This window comes from Cyrtonyx montezumae, unplaced genomic scaffold, assembly GCF_038088225.1.
Source record: "Cyrtonyx montezumae isolate F1298 unplaced genomic scaffold, pur_monq_1.0 scaffold_10, whole genome shotgun sequence".
Classification (NCBI taxonomy): Eukaryota; Metazoa; Chordata; class Aves; order Galliformes; family Odontophoridae; genus Cyrtonyx; species Cyrtonyx montezumae.
In genome coordinates, this window is record NW_027071826.1 from 8,019,210 (window position 1) to 8,044,634 (window position 25,425).

At 40.0% G+C, this 25,425-nt stretch overlaps 1 protein-coding gene across 2 annotated transcripts; it reads right to left on the reverse strand.

The window, feature by feature from the left end:
* Positions 1-6,576: 6,576 nt before the first annotated feature.
* On the reverse strand, positions 6,577-24,655 carry CUNH14orf180 (chromosome unknown C14orf180 homolog). 2 transcript variants are annotated; one of them, XM_065749428.1, is made up of 6 exons: positions 24,480-24,655; positions 17,189-17,289; positions 16,268-16,375; positions 12,492-12,618; positions 10,681-10,707; positions 6,577-7,711 (listed from the first exon to the last, which is right to left on the reverse strand). In XM_065749428.1, exons 3-6 carry the CDS (start codon positions 16,283-16,285, stop codon positions 7,512-7,514), a joined length of 372 nt encoding a protein of 123 aa, XP_065605500.1. In that variant the 5' UTR covers positions 16,286-16,375; positions 17,189-17,289; positions 24,480-24,655; the 3' UTR covers positions 6,577-7,511. The 2 variants fall into 2 exon arrangements, with proteins under 2 accessions (XP_065605500.1, XP_065605491.1); XM_065749419.1 differs by lacking the exons at positions 16,268-16,375; positions 17,189-17,289; positions 24,480-24,655 and adding an exon at positions 14,959-15,159.
* Between the last annotated feature and the right edge of the window lie 770 nt (positions 24,656-25,425).

Here is a 25,425-nt window from a genome sequence, read left to right on the forward strand (position 1 = left end):
AGCATAGTTTTTTTTTGGAACCAGTCCTTTCTTTTGGAAGAAAAGGTGAAAAATAAGACGACATTTTGGATACAGCTATATAGCAGTAGGAGTCTAGATGGGAGAATTAACTTGGAAACATGTATCTTCTTCACTGAAGAAGCTCAAGCAGATCTTTGATATAGCACATTGCCATCAGTGTAAAAAATGGGTAAGAATGTCCTTGGCTGTATTATTTGCTGAAATAGAGGTCTATACTGGACAAGATCAGAGCTGATGTCACCTGCACAATATTCAGTGCAAGGCAGCCCATGCAAACCAGGCATTTGAGTGAATGTGGCTTTCATTATTCCCATTCTCTAAAGCTCTTACCTCAAACATGTGGTGTATAAAATCACTTTTGTTGTTTAAAATATAAATTCTATAGTAATGTAGACAGACATTCGTCAGTCAAATTCATAGTTTTCTGTGATAAATCAATTTAGATTTTGACAATACTTCAGTTTTTTTTCTTTTAAATCAATGGCCTGGGCGTATATACCCTTGAGCTAATGGAATTGTCTGTATACAGATCCTGAATAAGCATCTTATACCACTTCCTTTACTGATTAAAGTAGTCCATTGAGATAAAAATAACTGTTTGCTTTGGAGATCAGAAATATCCTATCCTTGAGCTCAAGGAATCAGGGAGGAGAATGTTTTTTCGTGGCTATTTCCACACCTACATTCAACAAGAAAATGCTCACAAGGACTGAAATGCTTATAAGGACTGAAATGGTATTAGAATTACTTCTACTCATGGTCCTAATCCCCTGAAGCGTGCACTTCTATTTTTCTTCTCCACAGAAGAGTAAACCTAACCTGAACAGATATAAACCTAAGAGTTCTTTTGTTTCTTTGAAGTGGCAGTGTTGCACTCAATTTCCAAATAACAGCTGCATAAAATGCAGCACTTTGATGTACTCCTGGCATAGAAGGGAAGAAAGCAACTGCACTCTCTCAATGTGTTTTTTCTTTTTTTTTTCCTGAGAGGTTAGACAGCAATTTACTTAATATATAACTAATACTGCTTATTTTGAGGCAGGGATGTAATTGATAGCATCTTTCCATTCTGTTACTGGGAGGAGTATTTATACAGTCATGCTTTCTTTTTAGTTTGCTTTTGTCCATGCCAAAGAGTAGAATTGAAGTGGTATTGCAAACATAGATTAATGTGAATGTATTCACCTGAGTGCTTAAACCTTTCTACCTCTCATAGCTGCTATAGTGATATTGTATGTAACAGTAAAAAGAACTGAATGTAAGAGCCTAAATCCTGTTTTCATAGATAGCATAAGGATTTAGGATTTAACTCTTAACTTCCTTAGATTTAACATTTTTAAATTCCATTCCTTGTTCCTAAAAAAAAAAAAAAAAATGAAACCCAAAAAGGGCAGTGAGGTTAGGTGTTATGATTAATCAAATAATACTTACTTATATTTTTTCACTGAAAAGAATACCCAGCAACTATTTCATTAGACATGAAATTTTATATGTTACCTATAATATTATATTTCATGGGGGTGGCAGAGAGCACTGAGCTGAGTGTTAGAAGGGCTGTAGCAGTCATTGCCCAGCCCTCCCACAGTCAAGTAACTGCAAGGCACAATTTTAACCTCCCCACTGCCTGGGAAGTCTTCCTGTTAGAACTTTTCTGCTTGGCTTGAAATTCCAAAAAAAATGACATTTTAGTGGCACTAGTGTTTATCAAGGAGATAAAGTATTTGGCAGCAAGAGTAACTCACTAGCTTGAATTAAAAGCTGAATTAAAGCTTGAATTACTTGTTTATGGTGGAAACAATGTCAAGTATTTTTTTTCTTCCTTTCCACCTGTCTATGATGTAAAGAGAGGGCAGAAATACCCTGCCAGGAGGTAGGAATGAAAATCCATCATTGCTGTTGACCTCTTGCATGATTTCTTACACAAGTGGATAGGCTATGACCCTATGGTGAAACTCTGTTTTTCCCTCCTTTCCCCCCAGGTTTGTGCATGTTTGACTCCAGGTTTGTATACAGATTCTGAGTTGTATTTACAAATGTAAGAGAAACTGCAGCTCCTATGGCAACCTTTGCCATTTGTTAGAGAAATAAAAAATACATTTCAGCTTTTTCTCTATTCTCATCTGGACTCCCCTGAGATCTAGTGCCAAACCCTTCCTTTTACATAAGCCAGGCCTGACTTGGCTGACATGTTGTTCTGAAAGGTTCCCAAGGCTGGTGCCAGCATTCCTTTAAGCAACCTGGTGGAATCAGATGAGTGGGATGTTAATCCATAGATATTTAAAGCGGGGAAATGTTTGAAAATCCTCTGTCATGGTATCCCACACAACACAGTCCAGAGCTCTTCACCCACTCACTCCCACAGCAGAAGGAATTATTTTTCCTTGTTAACACTGCAAAGTGCAATGGTTTGTGTCTGAAATACAGTACACCTTTCTGCAGCACACTGAATGTTGATGTCATCAATTAACTATTGCTGCTTTCTAGGCTGCTGCAACAATTTAAATATTCATTGTACAGTGTGGTCACCATTTGGCTTCTGAAGGTGCTGACAGCCTCCTCAAATCAGTGTTTTTAGGAGATGTAAACAGTTGTTTTGGCAAATGACCTCAAAACCACTGCAGTGGGTCCACATCCAGAATAAAGTGGTGCAGTCAGATATTTTGGTCAAATGCTCCCTGAACAAAACTAATGCTCTTTTTCAGCTTGCATGAACAATCAATATATTGTGATCTAAAGAGTACTGCTAAAAGGTTTTTGCAGGTTTATAAAGAAAAATAATCCAGTTCCACTCACATCTCCTTCCCTGAATCCTTTCTTCTTTAAAAACCTTCTTGGAAACATTACAGAGTTTTATAGTCACCAGGCTAATCAGGCCTTATTTCTCACATCTCTTCCTATTGGGGACAAGGACAACCAAGAGGGAGTAGGAGAGTGCTGCAAGTCAGAATAAAAATAGATAATGAGAACTGTTAGTGTTCTTCCTGTGAGGGATTTTTGGCATTCAGGCTGTGACACAAGGGATCAAGTGTGGCAGAACCTGGGCTGGCAGTACAGATTTCAGTTTCACCTTAGCTTGGACCACTCAGGGTTTTGTAACTTGCTTTCAAGGTCTCCAGACTTTGATAATTTGTTTTACTGTTGGAAGTAGGATTGGGACAGATATTTAGCTGGTGTATGCAGCTTAGCTTTGTAAGCCTCACTGGAGCCATGCAAGTCCACACAAGCTGAGGGTAGAGCTTGCACTGTTTTGAATATTCTTTCTCATGCTTTATACGCTCTTTTGCAGTGTAATGAGTGCTGATTTGAAGCATTAATTGCATGCATTTGACAGAAGCAGAATTGGTGTTAGATTTATTGTTGTTTTGATACAGTCTCAAAGGGGAAACTTTATACTAGTATTTTAATGCAAGCATTTGTAAACACCTTGTAAATGGAAATTGAAAGTCCAATCCTTCTGCTAATGGAGTCATTGATGGTGTTCCCTTTAGTAGGGAGCTGGACTGGGTTCAGTGTAAGTGGTATACTCAAGTACTGCTGGTAATGATGAAATGTGTTTTATATATTGATATTTTTTTTGCTGGACAATGCATTGGCTTTTTATGATTTATGATTTGTTGATATATACAAATAAACTATTTGAAAAGTTAGTATCTCTGTGGTTTTTTTGAAGGTGAATTGAAATTGTCACAAGGTAGGTTAAAAAAATGATTACTAAAGTTAGTGGTGGCACCTTAGCTTGTGCACTCATTCCTTGGTGTCTCCTTGTTGCAGCTTGCATGGTCAAGGAGGTGACCAACCTTCCTAAGCTGAGCCCTTTCACCATTTTCCACCAGTGAACTCTAATGCAGCAGAAGGCCAGGAGAGTCCTGTGTCAGGATGCAGTAGAGGGCTACTGCAGGCTGCATGGGCAGGTCTATTTTCTAGTTGTCTACTCACTACTTTTCTTCCTGTAGCAGCAGCCTTTCTCTCCAGGAGTGAAACTAAATAATCCCAGCAGTCATGTTGGAGAGAGGAATTGGTGAGAAATGAGTCCACCCCATCATCTTAAAGGTTCTTGAGCTTTTTCTTGAGGATAGCTGCAGTACTTTTATTTTTTTATAGTCGCATGCTGCAGACCTTCTGCTTCTTCAGAGTGGCAAAATACAGAAACAACTAAAATTGCAGACTTCTTTTGCCCCTTTAACTTGCTTCCAGTCTCACAGGGCTGGAGAGGTGAAGCAATACAGCAGAACCAGACTTTTGGCTGCCAACATGAACGTGAAGTGCATTAACAGGTTAATGCAAAACAAAAATCTAGTGTCATCTCACTGTGTGCTTTTGTCTCCTATAGTCATATAAGTATGGCTGCCAGCTAGTACTATCAGGTGGTGCTGATGGGGTGAGTCTGCCTGAAGAGGGTGCTGGCAGCTACCCTCTGTTCCTGCTGTGGGAATGCATTGCCAAAACCATACTGTTGCAATCTGCTGATACCTGCTATGCATGAATTTAACACCCATTGTATAAGGAATAGTAGGGAGCACTTCTATCCTTTGGCATGTTTTTATGCTCAGAACTTTCTATGCTCTCTTCTGTCTCTTTGATTCTTGCCAATCCAGATGCTGTTCATGGCAATCATACTTGCTGCCTTCAAAACCTGCTGCAAGTGTCCTGTCCTGTCATTTCCTCTCTGCAGTTTGAGGCAAAACCACAACATTTCCAAGATAGACTAAATTGTTCAGAGATGGTTGGCTTTTGTACTTAGTCCTCATGTTGGCACCGTGGTGAATTCATGTGAACGTATTGACCATTTATTATAAACTGCGTAGTCCCTCTCCTTTTGTTTGTCTCTTTATAAAGTGATTCTCAGGAGTCATACTGGAGGAAAATATTCAGCACAGCTTGCAAGGGAAACAGTAACCAACACAACCCATTCTGTATGAATTCAGAGTTCATCTCCTCCAAACTCTCCAAGGAGTCATACCTACAAAAGCAGTGTTGAGCAAGAGCAGGGAGAAATCCTATCCAGCTCACAGCAGTGTGAACAGATGTGATGGATAAAAAGCAGAATGGGACGTGTGTGTGCAAGCAAAATGGTCAGAGGGGACAAGTGCTTTTCTGTGAGAAGAAAATAAAACCAGTAATTTCACAGTGAAGCTGTGCAATGATAATGAAAGGCAGGCTCAGAAGTTAGAATTTTTACTCTTGATCCCGTCCTGGCTATTGACCTGCTTCATTTACTTGTGTAGAGGCACTGGCTTTCTCAGCTGTGGATTTTTCAGCTGTAAAAGCTCACTGCCTTCCCAGCGACAGATTTTAGTTTTTGTTTCAGACTGTCTGGTGGTACTCTACAATGCATTGTTTTGTCTCTCTGTAGTTTGCCACCTACCTGATTAACTGCAGCAAAGAATCCCGACCCAGGAGGCCTCGCAAAACCATGGGGAGGCTCCTGCTGACAGCTCAAGTGCTGCCCATGCACAAAGCTGTTCCAACCAGAGCCAGGAATAGGTCTTCCTCTGCTTAATTTCCCTTGACAGCCTGGATGTGATAGCCATTCTCTGAGTGGGCCTCTCACACTGATAAACCTGGCCCAGTGAGGTCAGCTTGGCTATTTTTCACCTTAAGCAAGGCTAGGGGAAGGAGGCCCTTTGCATATGAACATGCATGTGGATTTCATATCATCCATCCCAGTCCTAAAAGGGATTCCTGGTTAATTTTAACCCTTTGGCTTGTTGTCAAGTTACTGAAACCAGGTTGTAGCACACAGGAAGGATTTGTGGTACTGCTTTCTCTCTCAAGGTGACCCAGCTCCTGTCAGGCCAGGCCTTGCCTTTCTATATTGCAGTGTGCCATGACTTGCAATGCAGGAACTGACTCTTCAGGAAAAAATTTCCCACCATAGATTCACTAGAACACGTGTTTTAAGCCTCTTCTTTATTATCCAAACAGTGGGGTAAGTGGAGGAAGGGCAGGGAAGGAGCGGGGGATATACCCTCTGAACTGGATTGCATGAGTGGTTTGCACGCTGAGCCAAAGTGGTTACCACTGAGCCAAACACTCCTGAAGTGACCCCTGTGTCCCAGACCAGCAGCTCCACATGTGCAATTGCTGTGCCCTCCAGAGCATGAGAATAGCTGCTCAAGTCAGTCCTTACTGATGACAGATATTTATTTGTTCTCATAATTGGTCAGGTTGCTGTGTACTCTGCTCTAGGTAAAGACTGTATAATTGGTTTCCTTTTTCTGTCTGGTTTAAGTTCTTGGTCTGCCTGGACAAGGTTGCTGAGGCAGAGAAGTTACTGACTTCTCTGTTTCTTAAAAGTCAATCTGGATTAAAGCTTTTCTTCTTTTTGGTAGGTTACTGTGGCAAAGGAGTTCAAGCCAAGGTCTTGCAGGCATCTTTTCCATTTTCTTTCTTTCTTCAGCTCTTATAGGCTCTGCTGTCACCCTCACCCATTTATCAAGTATTACTTGACAAGAATCTAAGGTCTGAAAAATGGATCATGCTGTTTCTGTTTGTTCTGTGTTCGGACTTGACAATCTTGAAGGCTTTTCCAACCTGAGCAATTCTATGATTCTAAGAAGAAAACTTATGAGCTTCAGCTAAAATTGCAAACGCTTGGTTCCCTCCAGAGAGATGCACTGTATGATGCTACAACACAGAGATAACAGAGCTTTGACCCTACACCTTCATAAACAGTCTATAATACCCTTAAACATGCAGGCATAAACACAAAAGCTCTGACTGAAGACAAACACAACCATAAATCTCGGGTTTATGGACTGAATCAAACCTAGAGGATTAAGTTCTGATTTGATGATTAACCTGGGATTCAATGCTGCTCTGTATTGTGTTAGGCAAATGTGCTGTTTAGTATTTAAATGAGTTTTTCATGTTATTTTTCACACCTGGGAGTCAAGTGAAACATTAAGAAACAACTTTTGCCCACAGAGGAAAAAATGCATGAAGGGAAACAAGAAAGCCATTTGCTGAGATTTTACTAGCAATCATTTCAGGTATATAAATATAGCAGCTTGCCAAGCCTTTGGCCACCAGAGCAGTGTTTGTGCAATAGTTCAGCTTATGTTATATTTTGCAGAATAGCTCTTAGGAGGCTTGAGGAGAAAAATGGTTTAGTACTTAATTCTTTGATCTGAGACTCAGGAGTCTTTTATTCAGTGTGCTTCTACATGCACAGATCAGTGAATTTCTTTGCCTCTGCTCCTCATACAGTTTATAATGTCTTAGGGGGACAAAATTCAGATTCTTGTTTGCTGTTAAGGATGATGGAACATCAGTTTGGTGGGAGCTCTTAGTGCTACTACTATCATTCAGAAATATTAAAAAATATATTTTAAAAAATAACTAGATGCTGGGAAGTACACAAAAAGAGTAGGTTTTCTTGCTCTTTGAAGTGGATGCATATTCCTTACATGTGGACTAAGTGGGCTGGGAGGTTCCCTCTGCCATATTGGTTATCAGTGCTGCCTTCCTGCAAATAATGGACATTGCTACTACCTTGTAAACCAAGTCCAGCATTTATGAGCAATGTGTCTTATCTGAAGAAAGAAGATAACAAGTCGCGATTGAAACTCCTCCAACACTTTTGTATCTTGCTTCATGCTGGTGTAGAAGAGACTTGCAGCCAGGATCAGCACCACACAAAGTGATAGTCCCAGGAGCACAGGCAATCCAGGTGATGACCTGTCATGCACTGGAAACAGGTGAGGAGGAAAAAGAAAGCAGCGTTATTTTAGTGTTATCTCAACCATTTTCCAAATTTGATGCCCTGATGATGCCTTTGTCTCCCTTTCCTGGGAATAGCAGGGTACATGGGGCTCTGGCTGTGAGGCCTTCTGTCAGCATTAGTTAAGTGATAGTGGATCACACTTCTGATGCAGGGTAGTGAGTAATGGTGCATTTAGGGTTTAATTATATACAATAAGAAAAGGATTACCATAGCTAATACATAATCTCAAATTTCCTTCCAGCAATTATTTTTTATGCCTTTAAGCTAAATGTTAGGTTAAATACTAGGAAAAAAATTAAGCTATCTCACCCAATTATGGAAGATTTGCAAGCATTACATAAAAAGAAGTTCTAGATTTCTGTTCTTTTCTCTTGTTACTTGGCCTTGTTTTGCATCCCTGCTAATTACAGTAAAAACTGAGAAGAGGCTCTATTAGGCAAGAGGTATGTTCAGGAAGCTCTGACAGGCTTAACCTCTCTCCAAGTGTGAGATGTGTTAATCATATTGGAACATCCTCAGTGTTTGCTCTTAAAATGTTTACAGCGTCCTTCTATTTTCTTGCCTGTTAAAATGTAATTTAGAGATGCTTAAAGAGCTGTAGGTCCGGCATAGTACATGTGTGGAAATATATGGACTACATTTAGCTTGCTGACATTCATAAAGCTCTTTAGAGGTGCTTCGGCTCTTATGTGTGTGTATCCGGTTTGATTCAAATCTGACAGGTCTGTTTGAATGTGTGGTCATTGTACCACTAGTATTATTTTATAAAGCACTTTGATTATTAAACATGCAGTATAAAACCAAATTCATGCCTGAATAAAAGCCCATAGCGTGCAGCTATTTTCCTGCCATATGCACATAATCAATAAGAAGATAAAAATGTGTGGATTATTATGGCTAAAGGACCAGCATTAGCTATAACATATTTAAATTAGCTTCCTCTACCAGCCTTGGAATACACAGCAGTCCATTAAATTGTCATTCAGATGTACAGAGAGGAAGGTAAAAGTCATAAAACCAAGCAAGAAACACATAATAATGTATCAAAAAGTGTATTGGGGGAAGGTAAAATGTTAATAGGCAGTCATTTTATTGCTTCTAGAAAACCAAATCAATGTCCCATAATAGATCTGAGTGAAATATTTGCAGCAAATAATTTACTCATTTGAATTTAGCTTTTCTTTCTATTTGCAAATTATCCATGAACAGTCCTAAATTTTTATGAATTTGATTACTTGGTGTTATTCTATGGATGGTTTATGTGACGGTGTTTTGCCATGAAGATGGTGATGAATGGTGTGTGCTGGAGATCTGTCTTGGTGCTGAGCTGGAACAGGTCACATGGAGAAGCTGTGGTTGCCCCATCAGTGGAGTGTTCAAGGCCACGTTAGATGGGGATCTGGACAAAATTATCTCCTGCCTACTTGAATAGTTGGCAACCTTGACCAGGTCAGGAGGTTGGAACTAGATTATCTTTAAGGCCTCTTCCTACTCAAGCCATTCTATACTTTTATGAAGTTACTCATATCTTTCTACTTTTGCAGAGTTTTGTAGTTTGGAAGGACAGGTTTCCCTTGTGTAATCTCTCAGGCCACATGATACAGTCCTTGACTGACTGTGAAGCACACAAAGCTTCTGAAGCACAGGGCCTGACTGATGAGTGTATTTTGTAAGGGTGAAATTTGTCTGCAATACTCAATAGCTTTTCACATCAGCCCTTTTCTATTAAGTGCTCAAAATGACTTTCCTTCTTGTGAAAGTTACTTTCCAAGTCAAATTTTTAGGACTACTTAAAATGCAAACTTGGCTTTTCATTACATCCTCTTAATACAGGAACATGCTTATTCCAGGGATATAGAAAAATAGCATGGAAGAGCAGTTCCAAAAAGAGTGATGAGCTATGCTAGCATAACTTCATCACTCTGCTATAAAAGTGTGCTTGAGTGCAAATCTGCTTTATAAGTTACAAATAGAAAATCAGAACTTAAATTTGTTATATTGTTTATTGGAACAGCACATTCAGCCCTAGCTGCAAGCCCATACACATAAGATAGAAGTAAATTGTCTATGAGAAAAGTATTGGACCAGCATACAGGAGATTCTGTTTCACATCCTCTGTTGACTGCAAGTTTCTGCTGCTGCCTGAGGGTTGTTTGGTCTCTTCAGGCTCCTTCCTCCACATAGACCCCTTTTCCTGGCCCAATAACTCACTCAGCTGATGCTACTGTTGGCATGAGCATACAATCTCTCTTCCTGGGCAACTGCAACAGCTAGAGGATGTGGTAACTTTTGCTTCCTTTTGGCCTCCCAATACTATGGCTCTGTGTTTGTGTACGTATGTGCATGTATGTACTCTTTCCCCTCTTACTGCACTTCCTACAGAGGGGGCTGACTTTTGGCCAAGGCTTCTAGAAATGATCAGCATCTTAATACCATCCAGGTACATGCATTTCCTTGGGGGTCTCTGAAGCTAGCTGGCCTCAAACATCCTTGCAAACAAAAAGAAAAAAATATTTTCATTATTTCTACCCTGCTGCCAATGTATAAATGAATCGTCTCTTCCTCACATAAGGAAGTCAGCAGGGAGAACTACTATTTTGCTTGAGGTGCTTTCCCTCCATATCTTTGTGAAAAACCTGTACCTATTTCATTGCCATAAAATATATTAATTATATTTAAATTAAAAATAGCTTCAGGGATTTCATTTTAGTTTCCACTATTTGTCTTGCTAGATGTCTTGTTTAAAATACTGCACCAGACCTCATCAACACCTTGTGCTTTATGTGCTGAGAAAGAAAAAACAACAGCTGCTGACAGTATGAAATGCTTCATATGTGGACGATCTATTTACAGAGTGCATTCCCACAGCTGCAAAGCAAACTCAGGTTAGTGCCATGGATGGCTCAAAGTTATAATGTGGAAATTTGACTTACCCACTACGTAGTCACAGCAGGAAATAACTAGAAAACAGAACAAAAATGTTCTTAGATATCTGGAAAGGGGGCCATCTCTTGTCTGTAGATATAGACACAGTGGGCGCTGTGTCCACAGTTGCCCACTACCTCACAGACACTGGGCAAAATCTTGCACCACTTTTGGCTGAATGCACTCATGCCAGGTAAGGATTAACCTGCTCTATGCAAACATGCAGGTGCACTTCCGGAAAGTAAGGGGGAAAAGAAAATTGGTTTCACAGGCAGAGATTTTTGCTGCTACAAGAAGTTCAGGAGTCAGATCTCACAAAAATAAACCACAAAACACCTTAACTATTTCTACTCTGCATCATTTATAGAAGGGCAATAAGATCTCAGATGGTTGAGAGAAAAGTAAAGTTTAGAAAACAAGCCCTGCTGTAAGACACAACCATTGTCCAGTATCTTGCAACTGTCTCTGCTTGGCAACTGGGACCTATATGCAGTTCAACATGAAAAGGCCCAAGCAAGGAAAAATTTCAGTGGTGCTGGCAACTTTCATCTTACCAGCCTTTATATGAGTATTGTTGTATGGGCAAACAGGAAAACCATCTAAATCATAGGCTATTTGTAACACAGAATATCAATTATGAGTTGGGTCTCCGTGAAAAAGAGGCAGTCTTTGTCCTTGCAGCTCTCTGGCTCAAACAGCTGTGCTGATGTCAGGGACAGTGGGAGATGGTCCTTCAGCTCAAGATGGACTGGCTGCAGGGTGCCAAACATTTATCTTTGGGCACAGGCTCTGGCAGAGAGTTGAAGGGGTCTCATACCCCATCAAAATCCTCCTTGTGAGTAGTCAAATGTGATTTGGAAGACTTAAAGTTGGCTTACTGATTTCATGAGTTCAATTTGGAAAGGAAAGTCCAGGCTATGTGTCAACCTTATTGAGGAATAGCTTTCACGTCTACACTACAAGATACCAGATGCAGCGTACTTCTAAGCTGGCAAGAGGTCTGTATACAAACGCAGCAAGTGGATGCCAAGCCTTGTTTTAGAAGCTGAGTAGCAGTCCAAACAGGTGGTTGACAAATTTTTGTCACCTGTGTTTTTGCTGGCTGATGTATCAAAACATTACAATTTTAGCTTCTTAGCAATAAACACAATTTTTCTTAGCTGGGTCTGTTTGTGAAAGCCAGAATAAGGCAACCATTCTAATTTGCTTATGAGTTCTAGACCTCAGCGTAAGGTCCTTCTCAGTTGATCTACCTGCAGTTTGCTATTTTGGCTTGTGAATGAAAGACCAGAGACTGTGTTATCTGTTTTGTTCCTTGGGTACTCTCATTTGCAAATACAGTTCTGTCCTGGCTAGTGTTAACCCCAGTTGACCATCTAGGCTCAGAACAATTCTTTTCTGTCCTTTTGGCATACGAACTATTCAAAAACATGGAAGGTGATCTCCCTGCATGGTATTACATCCTACTTATATCCAGAATTACATGAGTATATTTAAACGTGGTCTGAGATCCTTTTCTATGAATGAAAGCATTGTTCTGGGGTGACACTCAGCCAAACCCATGGTCTGCAATGCACACTGTGAGGGCTGGCTCGTGAGTTCACCATGAGAACAGCCCAAGAATAACTTTCTCCTCCAGGACATGCAGGCAGATGAACTAGATGCACTTCTGTGGAGCACACTGCAGAAGATGTCTTCTGCTCTGTGTGGAGCTCAAAGTAACAGATAAAACTAGCAGAGAGGGAGGATGATGTGACAGAAAGGATGAATGTTAAGAACTAGGCAGGTCACAGCAGAAGTCCTAATAATTAGAACATACCATGTTCAATCACTTCTTCTGGCTCTCGAAATCGAACCCTTCTTTCTGCTTTCCGCTTCTCCACCAAAGCATGGTCCACAGGTGGCCTTTTCCTCAGTATTGAAGGAGGACAGCTACTGTCATCTGTCTAAAGAGTTGAGCAAGACACAAAACAAGGCTTTCAAGCTGGAGTAATGAATCTGGGTGAAACTTTTTGTGCCTGTATTTCAACCATGTCCCTCAAAGAGCATGATACAAAACACATCTGATCTGACGTATATACTCAGATCACTGTAATACTTATAATAGGGCAATATGGATATTCCTTCATTCCTCAGAGAATTCCTCAGTACTCTAAAGCTGTCTTCTCAGGGAAAAGTTTGTTTAAAGTAACAGGCTGAAAAGTGTTCAGGAAGGATTTCTCTATGCTTTTGATGTTATTGGAGGCGGCTGTTCAACAGACTAGGGCAGAAGAACAGAAATGTGATATAAAATACATGATTTACGTCATTGCAAGCATCTTTGAAGTACTCTTCTGAGCTAAGCAGCTCTGTTTTGGATGCAGTGTTGCCATTTCAACAACTGTAACTATTCAGTAATCTTATGTTTGGACGCTATCCCATCGGGTGTGAGAAGGTAATTGTTTGCATTTCAATATCACAGCTGTGTTGCTGTTCTATTTTTTGCTTGGAAGCTACACTCAGTCTTTGATAATGAAATCAGATTGCTGTGGATTCTGCCAAATGACAAAAAACAGAGCTGAAATAAAAATAATAAATCTCTCTTCTGTGCTGGAATGTTCCTAATGTCAAACTACAAAATAAATCTAAAGCATATCTGGTCAGTTACTTCCATTGTTAACAGAAAGTGGAGCAGCAGATGGTAATTCTCCTACTTTTCAAAGAAGTGGATGGTTGAGATTCTACATGTTTTATTTTTAAATCCCCATACCTTTTCTCTACGCACCTTCATCTACACCTCTTCATTTCCTTTCTTCCACTCTGTAAAGAATATTATTTCCTAGATGTTTTGTTTGTTTCTGCTATGCGCTGACCCAGGTCCTCTCTATCCTCATTTGTCTTTTTTTTCTACTTGGGAAAACCTAAAGGTTTTTCACTAATTCATTGCACCCTGGATATTCCCATGACTGAACACATGCTGTTTACATTGGCCTTGGAAGAGATGCCACTATGGGATGGATCCAGAGAGGAATTTAGGGGTGACATTTCTGGGCAGATCAAGCCTACCAGAATGGCTTTCTGGTGAATACTTATGCTTCCTACATTATGCTTCCTACATAGTTCACAGGACAATTGTATGTTTTAAAATAGGATTCACAGTTGCAGGCCCACCAAATGGGAAGGCATGTAAGACATACAGCAGAAACTGCCATGGTGTGAGGAACTTTTTCAGCACTGTTACTTTCTTTTAAGGGATTAATAAGCTAGATTTTTGGCATGACATACCTCTGGTGAGGACGTTTTTCTCTAAACTTAGGGTTACATAAGCATCCGTATCTTCTCTGTCTCATGTTCATGGGCAGAACGGTGAAGGTCAGTGTTTTTTGTCTAGTTTAGAAGCTGGAAGACGCATGCTGAGTTCAGGAGATCTGGATTCAGCTTCTAAATCCAGGGGAATACAAACCCACATCTTCTATATGTACACCCTAATAATCAGACCTATGATATGCATAGCAGGGAATCTCAGTTTCTGCCACTGAAGCCATCTTGTTTGGCCTGGAATAATTAAATATTCATTGGGAGAAAGAAAGAAAGAAAAAGTGACTTAGCAGCCTGGTGTTTGGGTGCTCCCTTGGTGGTTGAAGAGGTCTGCTCTAATCCTTGCTCCAATGAATACTTAATATGAAATACTTAAATATTCATTGGAGCAGTCACTGGGAACAGGGTCTCTCGTCTATCAGGTGAGTGCCCTGATCACTCTGCTGTAGTCTTACACACACATACACACATGCTTGCTAGCATAATGAATATGTAATGACTTTGTTGAAAAAGGGAACAGTTTCAGGGAGATGCAGCACAAGATGCCCAGCAGTGGTCACAGCTCTTGCTGGGAGGTGTCCTCCTGTGGCACAGACAAGGAAACCTTATATTTGAAGAGATTCATAACTCCACATGGCACCTTTTTCCATATGAGATTTGTCAAATAGCTCACAGCAATGTCACCTCAGAATAAAGGTTAAACAGATAGATAGCTGGGTAGCACCAAGCCAACGAAAATTTTAAAAGAAGAAGAAGTGGCATTAATGGTATTTACTAGGCTTTAACAACCTGTGGAATTCAAAGCTACACAGTGTCAGAAAAAATATTATGCATTTGCCCCTTAGATAGCAATCCAGTGTCAACATGCGATGACAAGAATTGGAAGCCTGCCAAACTGTTAGGTTAGAAAATGTATGCCATTATAAACAACCCACCTGTGAAAAGCTATGGGCATTGGATCTCTTGTCACCCATCAAGCAATTACTTACCGGCAGCTGCTCTGCACTGGGATCAGAAGATGGGGCTGGGCATACTGGGGACATGTACTCTGGATGCTAACATGAAGCCTCTTGCATGAAGCTCTAGTTGGAAAGGAACTTACTCAAGGAAATTGAGAGGATCAGGGAGAAGCTCCTGGAGATCCCTCTGCAGTGAGGGCTAAGTAGGCAGTGCCACCAAGGGATGGGAGCTGCGACAGATGACAGAGGAGTGGAGAGAGGAGTTTCTGCCCTTCACTCCAGTGTTGGCTTGGGGAGGATGACGTGGCTTGAAATGTACTCAGCAGCCAAAAATAGTATATAGAGATAATAGCAAATGTGCAGCTGGAAAGCTGGGCTTCCCTGGTAATTGGAAAGGGTTGAATGAAGTAAATCACTGAAAAACACCTACGGATCCATATGCATAAACATAAAGTCAGAGCTGTTCTTTTTGTGGAGATTACTCCCTTTCCATGATCGTGTCGGTCCCCTTTCTAGAAGCCATACTCAATCTCAGAAATCTTGCAAGCGGCATTTCTTTTAATCCTTCTCCTGCTCAAAAATATGTGGCCAAAAGCCATCAGGAAGTAAATATAGTGGGTTTGCATATATCTTCCTTCAGTACAGTTATGGCCTCATTTCATATTTTTTACAAATTAGATCCATTATTATAGTAATAAAATGAAATTTTAACTTTAGACATTTCTGCAGATATTATAATAGGATTATTGATAGTGAAGAGAGGTGATTTACCATTCAACAGGCTTCAACAGCCTGTTGTCAAATGCCGAAGGCTGACCATCATTAAATATACAATTTCCGGCTAGAATTACCTGCCATGTCTGATGAAATATGGTTGTTTACTATCTCTACAAGCACAACCTTGAACTTTTTTTGTTTTTCTTTTCCTGGAGCTATTTATTTGCTGTGAAATGTCAAAAGAACTACAGTTTTGTGTTATTTTCCAGGTTGGATGGAATCTCCCATGGAATAAACCTGGCATTTCTCCTTTCATAAGGGGAAATTTTGCTGCAGAGTGGGAGGAAAGACCCAAGTGTTTTAATCTGCTATGCCAGTGCATGCTCAGAACAGGCCATTGTTTTACACCACCCTGTAGGCACAAGGGTTGCAAGCAGCTTATATTAGCACTAGGGACCAGTCTCTCCATAAGCCATAAGTGATTGTAAGAGATGCTGTCCTCAAACATTGCACTTACCAGGAGGGAAAACCGTGTCAGCATGGAGATGGACACATTTTGCTGACCTGTGGCACCTCACTGAATGCACCGTATCTACAAGCCACCTGGTGAGAATCACCTTACCTTCTCTGTCCTGTACATTGGGGTGTTGGAGGGCTTTTCCTCATGCTGTAACTGTCTCACAGCCGCAGGGCTTGAAAAATGATCTCGAAATCACCTCTCTGGAGTGTCCTGCAAGTGTTTCACAGCAGTTATTTTTGAGATACCTAAGCTGAGCTTTCAGTAGGGAAAACCTTTTCTTCAAAATTTGCTGAGAGTAGATCCCAGACATAAAGGTGACAAAACATTTTAAACCACGGTACCTAGCTTCCCTGGCTCTTCCTTATTCCCACTGTTGTAATCACTTGCTACTAATTAATAAAAAGAACTTATGTGCGTACTGTGACCATAAAAATGGGCAGAGGTATGAAAAGGGAAGTCAAAGCCTGGCTTTCCTTTCACTCAGCAATTTCTCTACACAAATTGTCTTGTTCATATTTACTAGTGTCATCCATCAAGGCACATGAAAAGTTTTTGTAGTCTTATCTGCAGAGAGTGGAAATGAGCTCAGAAGCTTTTATAGACCTGAATGACAAACCCTATTCCTGCCTTTCCTATCAAATCTGATTTTGTTCGAAATGAGCTCGTATTTTTTAAAATAATTGATCTGATATATATTTTTTGAGATTCTCTTGAAGACCCCCAGAAGAAATGCTGTTTTTTTGTTTTGTTTGTTTTTGTTTTTTTTTCCCAATTGTTTTCAAGCAGTGGATGTTTTTTCAGCTCCAGAAATCTCTTCAGTTCCAGACATTTCCCTTAAATGTAAACAAATTTTCTGCTCATTTAATTGAAACACAATAAGGCATCTTGTAAATGTTTTCATAAAAGACTGCTATCTAAATGTTAGACATTATAATTTAATAGTACAGTTCTCACTTCTTTTTCCACAATGTGTTAATTATATTGATAGTAATGGTTGTAAATGCTTGAATAATTTGTAGTTACCTGGGCACTCGAGTTCCAGTGGATAAAGATGTCAGGAGTTCAAATCTCATAATAGGGACAGATCCATTCCTACTAAGTGCTTTTGATTGCAGTTTAACAACCTAGAATTGGATATACATTAGGAATAAAACAGTTTAATGCACAAAGTGAAGAATTCAACGAAAATAACTTTGCTAGTTTCTGAAATCAATGGTAATAAATAATAGCTACAATATTGAAATAATTACTGCTTTAAGCTGAAAGAATTTCCTCTAGCTTTGAAGCTTTGATGTCATTTCATGCAAAATATGTCAGAACTGAAGTTGGACAAAGAATTCATAAATGAATTATTTAGCTGATGAGTGTCACCTCTATTTCTTTCTGCTAATTGTTCACAAATAGATAGTGACTTTTGTAAATGTATTCATTATTCAGATTTATTCAGTGGATAATTGCTGGGAGTAATTCTTTGTCTGTAGATTGCATGAAAGCATTTCTCTGTGACCATTTAATAGTAAAAAAACTATCCAGGCTTTTAATGTGAGACAAACTAAAAATATCTGAGACTACTGAGTGTCCTTAAGCATGACCAATACACTTCAGTCTTAATCAGTAAATCACCTCTTCTGAGGACAAACTCCACTACTTCTGTATTACAGAGGAGAGAAAGCAAAGACATGTCAAATATCTATGCAGTGCCGACTTTGAATGGCTTACATTGTACATGCAAATGAGTTTTTACAAGAAAAGGGTTGCTTAAGTGTTTGCTCAGCAGAAAAACAAAACAAGCCTGAACAAAACATGATTGACTTTCCAGTGAATAAATATGAACAGTCCACACAAAGGAACTAACTGCACAGCCGGTATTTTCACGCAATACTCCAATGGAAGATATCTAGGAAATAAACATAACATGATAAAACAATTTTACGCTCAGAGCATAGCTGTGTAACCATATGAATTCTTTTTCCATTTCCTTCTGCAGGAATAAATATTTTAGACAAGCAAAGTACTTTGTAAATGATGCCTTTGTGGGGATTCGTATGGCCTGGTTCAATTATTTTGAAACCTAGCAATTTTCTCATATCACTGAATCTGGTTTTATTGCAAATAGGGTCATAGAAATAGTCACTCATTTTGATAATGGACTTAGTTTATCTTAACTATTAACACTTCCAGGAGGTTTATACGCACAAGTATATATTCAATATTTATGGATATGCATGGTGCATATATATTAATAATGAAGTAACTTTATCTCCAACAATCTGAAAACAAAATCACGTAATACCATACAATGCAGGGTGCAGAGGTAACTGGAAGCAGCATATCAGGATAACAGAAGAGAAAAGGAATAAATAAATTAGAAGGGAGACTTCCATATCTTCTTCAACTTCCAGAGTGTCAATTGAGCCTTTGTTCAGTATTCCACCTTTCGTGGTTCGGTGTGCTCTTGATTAATAATTTAGAGACGCGCCTTTTGGCAGCAAGGTAAGTTTTGTGTTTGCCAAGAGTGATTTTCCATCAGCCAGGGAATACTTCAGGAAATAAAAAGGTGAATTGCCCCACAGAGCATCATTAGCCGTGTTCCTTCTTCCTTTTTCTGCCTCTGGAGAAGTGGATTTACTGCTGAAATGTGAGGAACACCCATGAGGTGTCATACAGCACTTTTTCTATCCTCAGACCTTCCAGGGAAGAAAGCACTGCATAAATCCCTATCTCAAGACAAAAATCAGCCCTTGGGCATGTACATTTCCATGTGTGTTCAATGACAGAAGGGTCTTGTTAATCTCTCTTCCGATGGTCACTCCAAAATGGGTCATTTTTGAAGGATTTGAAAAATGAAGCATAATGGAAACAGAACAATGAATAGGCAGATGGTCTTACAGTGTGTGTGTAGCCAGCTTCACTGAAAGCAATCAGTTTACATTTTGCTATAGTCCAATAGTATTGTAGTTTTGTATTTACTTCTGAAGGCAGAATTCTGGCTGTATTTCTAAGTGTAGCAGATACTTCTGAGTGACGATTATCTTCCTGGAGCTGTGGCATCTATTCCAAATCCCCAAAGTGCAGGGGCTTATACTGGTTTTGAACTGAACTCTTCTTTAAGGCAAAGACACTAGCACCCAGCAAAATGCATAGTGAGAGTTCGCACTGTGAAAAGGTTCCCCACTGCAGGGCAGTTAGATTTCTGTTCTGTTGGGACTGGCTAGAAATGATTTAACTCTATTGAAGAACCTGGTCTCAATTAATCCCTGGCATGAATCCAATGACTTGCAAAAGGCACAGATCTGTTTCCATTTCCTAAAATTGCCTCTGTTATTCATGTGTCCTTCCAGGTAGATTTTACAGCAGCCACAGTGTACTTTGTGATGATATATAGTAAACAGAGTGGGAATTTCTGTGCTGCTGAAACAAACTTTCTAAATAATTACAGAACGATTCCACATCCATTCCATAATTAGACTCCTGAGATTACAGCCAAGCTACTATTTGTGATTCAACATGCGTTTTTACTTTGGAAAGATCCCATAAATCATTAGGTTTATTCCACTTGAGGTTTTCCCCTTCTTTCTGTTCATCCTGCCACTGGGATCTACAATGTAAAGCATGTATTGATTGAATAACAGTTACCAAGTAACCAAATGCTAATACCTGCTGTTGGCTCCCTGTTTTCCACACCACTCAGTCCTGCTGATGGTGAATGTGGGAGACAGAGAGGGCTGAAGTGGGTGAGGTCATTCTGAGTCAGCTTTTAACTGAATGTTATCGTATTTTAGCAACAGAAAGGATTGGAATTGAGTTCTCCTTGCAGCAGCCATGCTGCAATCAGCCAGGTGATGGGTGAGGAGGATGAACCTGCAGCCAGCAGGTAGATGGCTGAGCTAGTGTAAAATAAAAACGGAGGCAAAAGGCATGAAAAGCAAAACCCCCAGAAGCAGCAAAAGCTGAATTATCTTCAGGAGCTTTATTTAAGCCGCAATCCCTTTGTGCTCTCTGTTGTGTTGATAGGGGCTTTCTGTAATGATTCCTCATTCCCCCAATTGAGTTTTGGCCAGAGGAGAAATCAGGGTAGGATAACAGCAGTATATAGCCTAAAATGAGGATTAGCAGTCTTATCAAAATCCCAGTGATATCAAAAGGCTCCTGTTGACCGCTGCAGGCCATGGTCTGTCCTGAATGGATTTTAGAAACCTTGATGCTGTTAATGCCAGACTGGTCTTGAGAAGGGCAGCAAGTGGGACTTAGGGCAGTGGGGAGGGAGAAGCCAGGGGAGTTGCAAAGCATCTAGATGCAGGCACTGCTGCATAAGGTGATTTGAAAGCCCTGACATAAATGCTCTTTAGCTCCATTTGCAGTGTCACCTTGGAGGGGGATTAGATTAGATTAGTGACATGAAAGGAGAACAGAAAAATGGAGGGAAGAAGAGATTGAAGCATGAGAAAAGCCTAAATGATTAAAATATGCACAGAAAAAGCTTGGACACTGACACCAAATGATGAACAACATAAAAAGCAAATAGCATATCCTGCTGTTGTTGGCAGTCACTTTACGCTAACGTTAAGTATATTAAAGTCCATTAAAGCTGATATTTGTTCTGCATTTAATTCCTTGTGATCAGGGTGTAAGACTGCCTCCTCATCTCCATGCCCTGTAGGGTAGTGTTTCCAGAGTAAAACAAGTACTTAGAACAAAGAGTAATTGGTACAATTTTCCAAATCTGGGCAAATGTTTCTCAAACTTATATTCAATTGCATCTCTATTTAAGTTGGAGCAAGGAAGCTAAGCACGGGAAAATTTTTGGTCCAAGCAGAGCATTGTTCAGCATGTTGGCAGCAGTGTCCAAGAAACCTGTTCATGTCAGGACAGAGTTGGCACCTCACATGAGGTGGCTGAGAACAGGACATACTGGAGAGCATAGAACTGGATCCAGCCCTGATCTCTGACAGGTCTGGATCAGATCCATAAATGGGATGCCCCTTCTTACCAGCCTGTTACCAGCTGCCTTATAATAGGTACAGACCTTTCTCTACATTATTCCTTCTCTCTGCTTCATTCTTATCAGGAATTTGGTCTAGGACTTGGAAATTAGTATGTTTATGAGAATCAGATCTTTTTCAACAAATCATCTTTTTAACTTTTTTTTTTTTAAATTTCAATGCAGAGCTTTCATCAGAGTGTTTTTCATAATCCCAACTGTACAATGCCTTTCAATCAGTCTTGTCAATGAAAGAGTGGAAATAACAATGACTTTTCTGTTAAAGCTAGGCAAATGCAAAAGTGAGGAATAAACTTCACAGTATAGCTATGGAGTTTGTGAATTAATAGTGTCTGAAGAGAGAAATATTGAAACTGAGGTCTTCTTCTGTCATGATTTTGGTTACATGGCTATTCTCTGACTCAAGAAAATCCTCTTCAGTGCCTTGCATTCTTGCTTTTATGCATTACACCTGCTGCAGCAAACATCTCCAGGTACAAATATCGAGACTGGAATGCTCTTATGCTCTCTACCTAGGGCTAGTGTTTCTGTCTGTCTATTGCAGAGCTGGATAAAATGACATCCCTTTTGGATGACACTGAGCCAAAGGAATCATTCCATCTCTAAAGTAAAGATGATGCAGAAATGATGTCACTCTTTACCAGAAAAAGACCTCTTCTGCTTTTGTGACTTCAGCTCAGCAGTCCTCAGGCTATAGGATAGAAATGTCTCTTCCTGACACTCCTGATTTTGCAAACTCTGTCTCTTGCTGCAGAGATATTTCTAGAGCTAAGAAATTGTGTCAGTTTCCATGGTGGACATTTTTTGATGGTCCAAACCAAATGTTATTAGCATGGGATGCTATAAAACTTCATTACATAAAAGTTTTCCTCTGTTTAAATGATATATTTGCCCCAAAACATTATCTGTATAGCAAAGAAAAAGATCTGATCCTGCCCCACTGCATGAGGTGCTCATGATTGCAATGAAGAGTTCTGCATCTGAAACCCAGGAGGGACTCAATCTCTGCTACTAACAAGTATTAGACTGATAGAGTAAGAAAAACCTATCTGTTCAGATTCTTCAGCTATCTTTCTAATTACCTCCCTATGAAAATACTTCAGCAAATGGAAATTTGTTAGCATTTACTCTTTGTTTAAGTGAAGTAATAAGAAACACAAAGGCTGGGGCAAAGAACTATTGATCTCCAAATGCAGATATCAAGTTTATTGTCTGACTAGAGAAATAATTTCTATTTTCCTTTGGTTGAAGTCACATTAGTTTGAGGTGCACAGTCTGACTACAAGTTTGGCACTCTGCTTTCTTCAGCTATATAGCTTTACTGGCTTCTGCTGAACAGCCAAGTAATTTCATCTGTCACATTACCACTGGCTTTTCTGCTGTCACTAGCTTATTAGAACTGGTGAATTTCTAGCATTTTGACACTCACAATGCACTGACACACAGTATAGTCTTCTGAATACTACACTCTGCTTGCAGTACATGAGTGAAGAAAGTATCTGTCTACTTCACACTTCCTTCTCTCTTCAATTTTTCCTCATATCCATCAGTCTCTGCACAAAGATACCCAGTTCTCATTTCTTATTCCCAGAGCCTACCTACTCCTCATCTGCTCCTCTGGCCTGGACTCAATGGAGCTGTGCTGAGCGACTTTACCTGGTAATTGTCATAGAATCATAGACTTCATTAAGTCTTGAAAAGACTACTAAAATCATCCAGTCCAGCCTTATTCCATCTCCAACATGCCTACTGACCATGTCCCTCTGTGCCTCATTGCTATGTTTCTTGAACACCTCCAGGGACACTGACTCCACCACCTACCTGGTCAGCTTGTGCCAGTGCATTACCTCTCCTTCTGTGAAGAAATTCTTCCTACTATCCAGTCTGAATTCCCCTGGAACATCTTAAGGCCATTACCTCTCATTCTCTTGTTACTTGGGATAAGAAGCCAAACCCAACCCCACCACAACCACCTTTAAGGGTATTTTAGAAAGACAGGCTCTCCTCTGTGCATCCTCTTCTCCAGACTAAACAATCCCATGGTGGCAGCAAGTGTTGAAGACTTGGCTGCTACTAAACAGTGGAGGGCAAACCAGATGCTGGCTCAGACAAGTGGCCGTATTGAGAAAGACAAGCTTTCTTGAAGCCTGCAAGTTTTTCGTGGATGCAAAATGTTTCTCTCAGTGAAAGCACCTACCGAAAGCACCTCTGTGATAAAAAGAGAAGAGGATTTTTTCAAATTCACTCTTAGGAAGGAGGCCCCACTGTCATCTCAGAAAGGATACCTTCATCTCCTTTTTGTTCAAGTCAAAATTGAAGATTGCAAGACACAGAAACAGCACTGCTTCCTGTTTTTATAGGGATGTGCAACTTAAATTAGCAAGATATGGAATGAAAGAGAAGGGGAACGTGGTTACATGGTAGTGGTGGTTTTAGTCATCGTAACTTGTCAGCCCAAAGCTGGATTTTGGGCAGCATGTAATAGAGGAGACAGGCTGGCCATGGAGAGCAGAATGTACTTTGCTAAGCAGTCACATCCCTTCAAACCATCTGCTTTCAGGATAGTTTCTTTCCACAAAGCTAAGGCTGGTGATGCCTTGGGGATGAATTCCCTAAACTGGGTTCTGCCCAATAGGCCATACAGTAGCATCTCTGGCCCCATGAGTGTGCACACCCAAAAGGAACAACCAAATATTTATCTCCAAATAAGCAGAGAATCTGCTCCAGGATTTATACATAACATTTTACAATTTGAGATACTTGTCAAAAAAATTTAGTGCAAAACAATCAGATCACTCCCATTCAATCCAAGCGCTTTATATAAGCAGAATGGAGAATAGTTCCTGTGAAGGACACAAAGAGCTTTCCTGATCCATGCACAGAGAAGCCCAGAACTCCTTTCTGTACAAAGGGGATGGCTGAGGATCTGAAAAGTTGTATGCATTGTTTTCAACACTAATGGCACTACAGGCTCTAAAGAAGAAGTCTGTCATAGTACTTTTTTCTGATTCCATTCAAAAAACCTGCTAATAGACTTCATTGCTACTCCAAATAATTTTTATTATTAATCATAAAAAAAGGCTTGTATTCATTTGTCTTGCTTGAGAACAGAGCCCTACAGTTCTACAGAGTGATTAAACTGTATCTGCCCAAAAAAACAGTGCATGAGAGTAATGATCTGACCCTTGGTTTCCATATAATGTAGAAGAAAGCACAGAGTTTTGACAGAAGGAGGTGAAGCAGTTTTTACGATAGAGGCTCTACCCACACTGGCCTATGCAGGCAAGAGCACAAAACCTTTTTCAGACGTACCTGTTGGTTGTGATGAAAAGCGTAGGCAGCATCTCATCCTGACACGTCTTTCTTGGGAGGCCTGCTCAGAAAAATCCTTCATCAGAGCAGCAGCTGTCGCCTTCCCTCGAGCAAATTCCTTTAAAGCTGTCAAAGATGCTGTAATCAGACTAGGTCATCAAAACCTGTCCTCCTGAGGACTGGAAATAAGATCCAGAGATGAGCATTCAGCTACATGGGCAAGGTCTAAAACACTAAAGTTTCCATTAAATTAAATCAAGGGACTGTAATTGCCATGAAAGAAAAGCAAAGCAATCATTGGGAGAGCCTGAAAGCTTTCAAACTAGCTCCTGAAATGGTTCTGTCTCTAAAGCAGGGATCTGTGTACAGCATAACAGAATCTGATAGCAGAGCAAAGCTTTTACCAGAAAGCCAATGTAGATTTCTAACTACTGGAGCATTTCTCTGTGTGGCATTTGGAGTTGAACAAATTTCAATCGAGATTTCAACACACAGTTGAATAGTTTTATGACTAGGCTAAATTAAAAAAAAAAAAAGGGTTAATATTGTAATAAGAATGGATTCATTGTCTTCCTGATTACAAAACATGAAGCTGTGGTCAATCTGTTTAATAATTTTGTAAATAGAGTGGAATGAAGCCCAACAGCCATGCTGACCACTAAGGGGGGATTGCTGTGCATTTGCACCCTCTCCTGTACTCTCCTGTACTTGACATTACACCAGGAAAGGGCTCCCAGCTCTTTCCTATCACTCACATTTGAAAAACAAAAACTTCTCAGTGTCAGGTGCAATAGTTTGAGCTACAGAAAAAAAAAAAAAAAAGAGAAATTACAGAGGAGTTGGACTAGATGACTTTTAAGGGTCCCTTCCAGATCAAACGATTCTAGGATTTCTGAGACACTTACTGTGCTCCAATTGCTATTTTCATCCATGTCCTTGAAAGCAT

Coding starts and splice junctions, on each gene's coding strand:
- CUNH14orf180 (XM_065749419.1), bottom strand. CDS start 15,012: ATGTCCCCAGTATGCCCAGCCCCATCTTCTGATCCCAGTGCAGAGCAG. Junction 12,619..14,958: donor CCAGTGCAGAGCAGCTGCCG/GTAAGTAATTGC, acceptor TCAACTCTTTAG/ACAGATGACAGTAGCTGTCC. Junction 7,712..10,680: donor CTGCTGTGACTACGTAGTGG/GTAAGTCAAATT, acceptor ACCTGTTTCCAG/TGCATGACAGGTCATCACCT.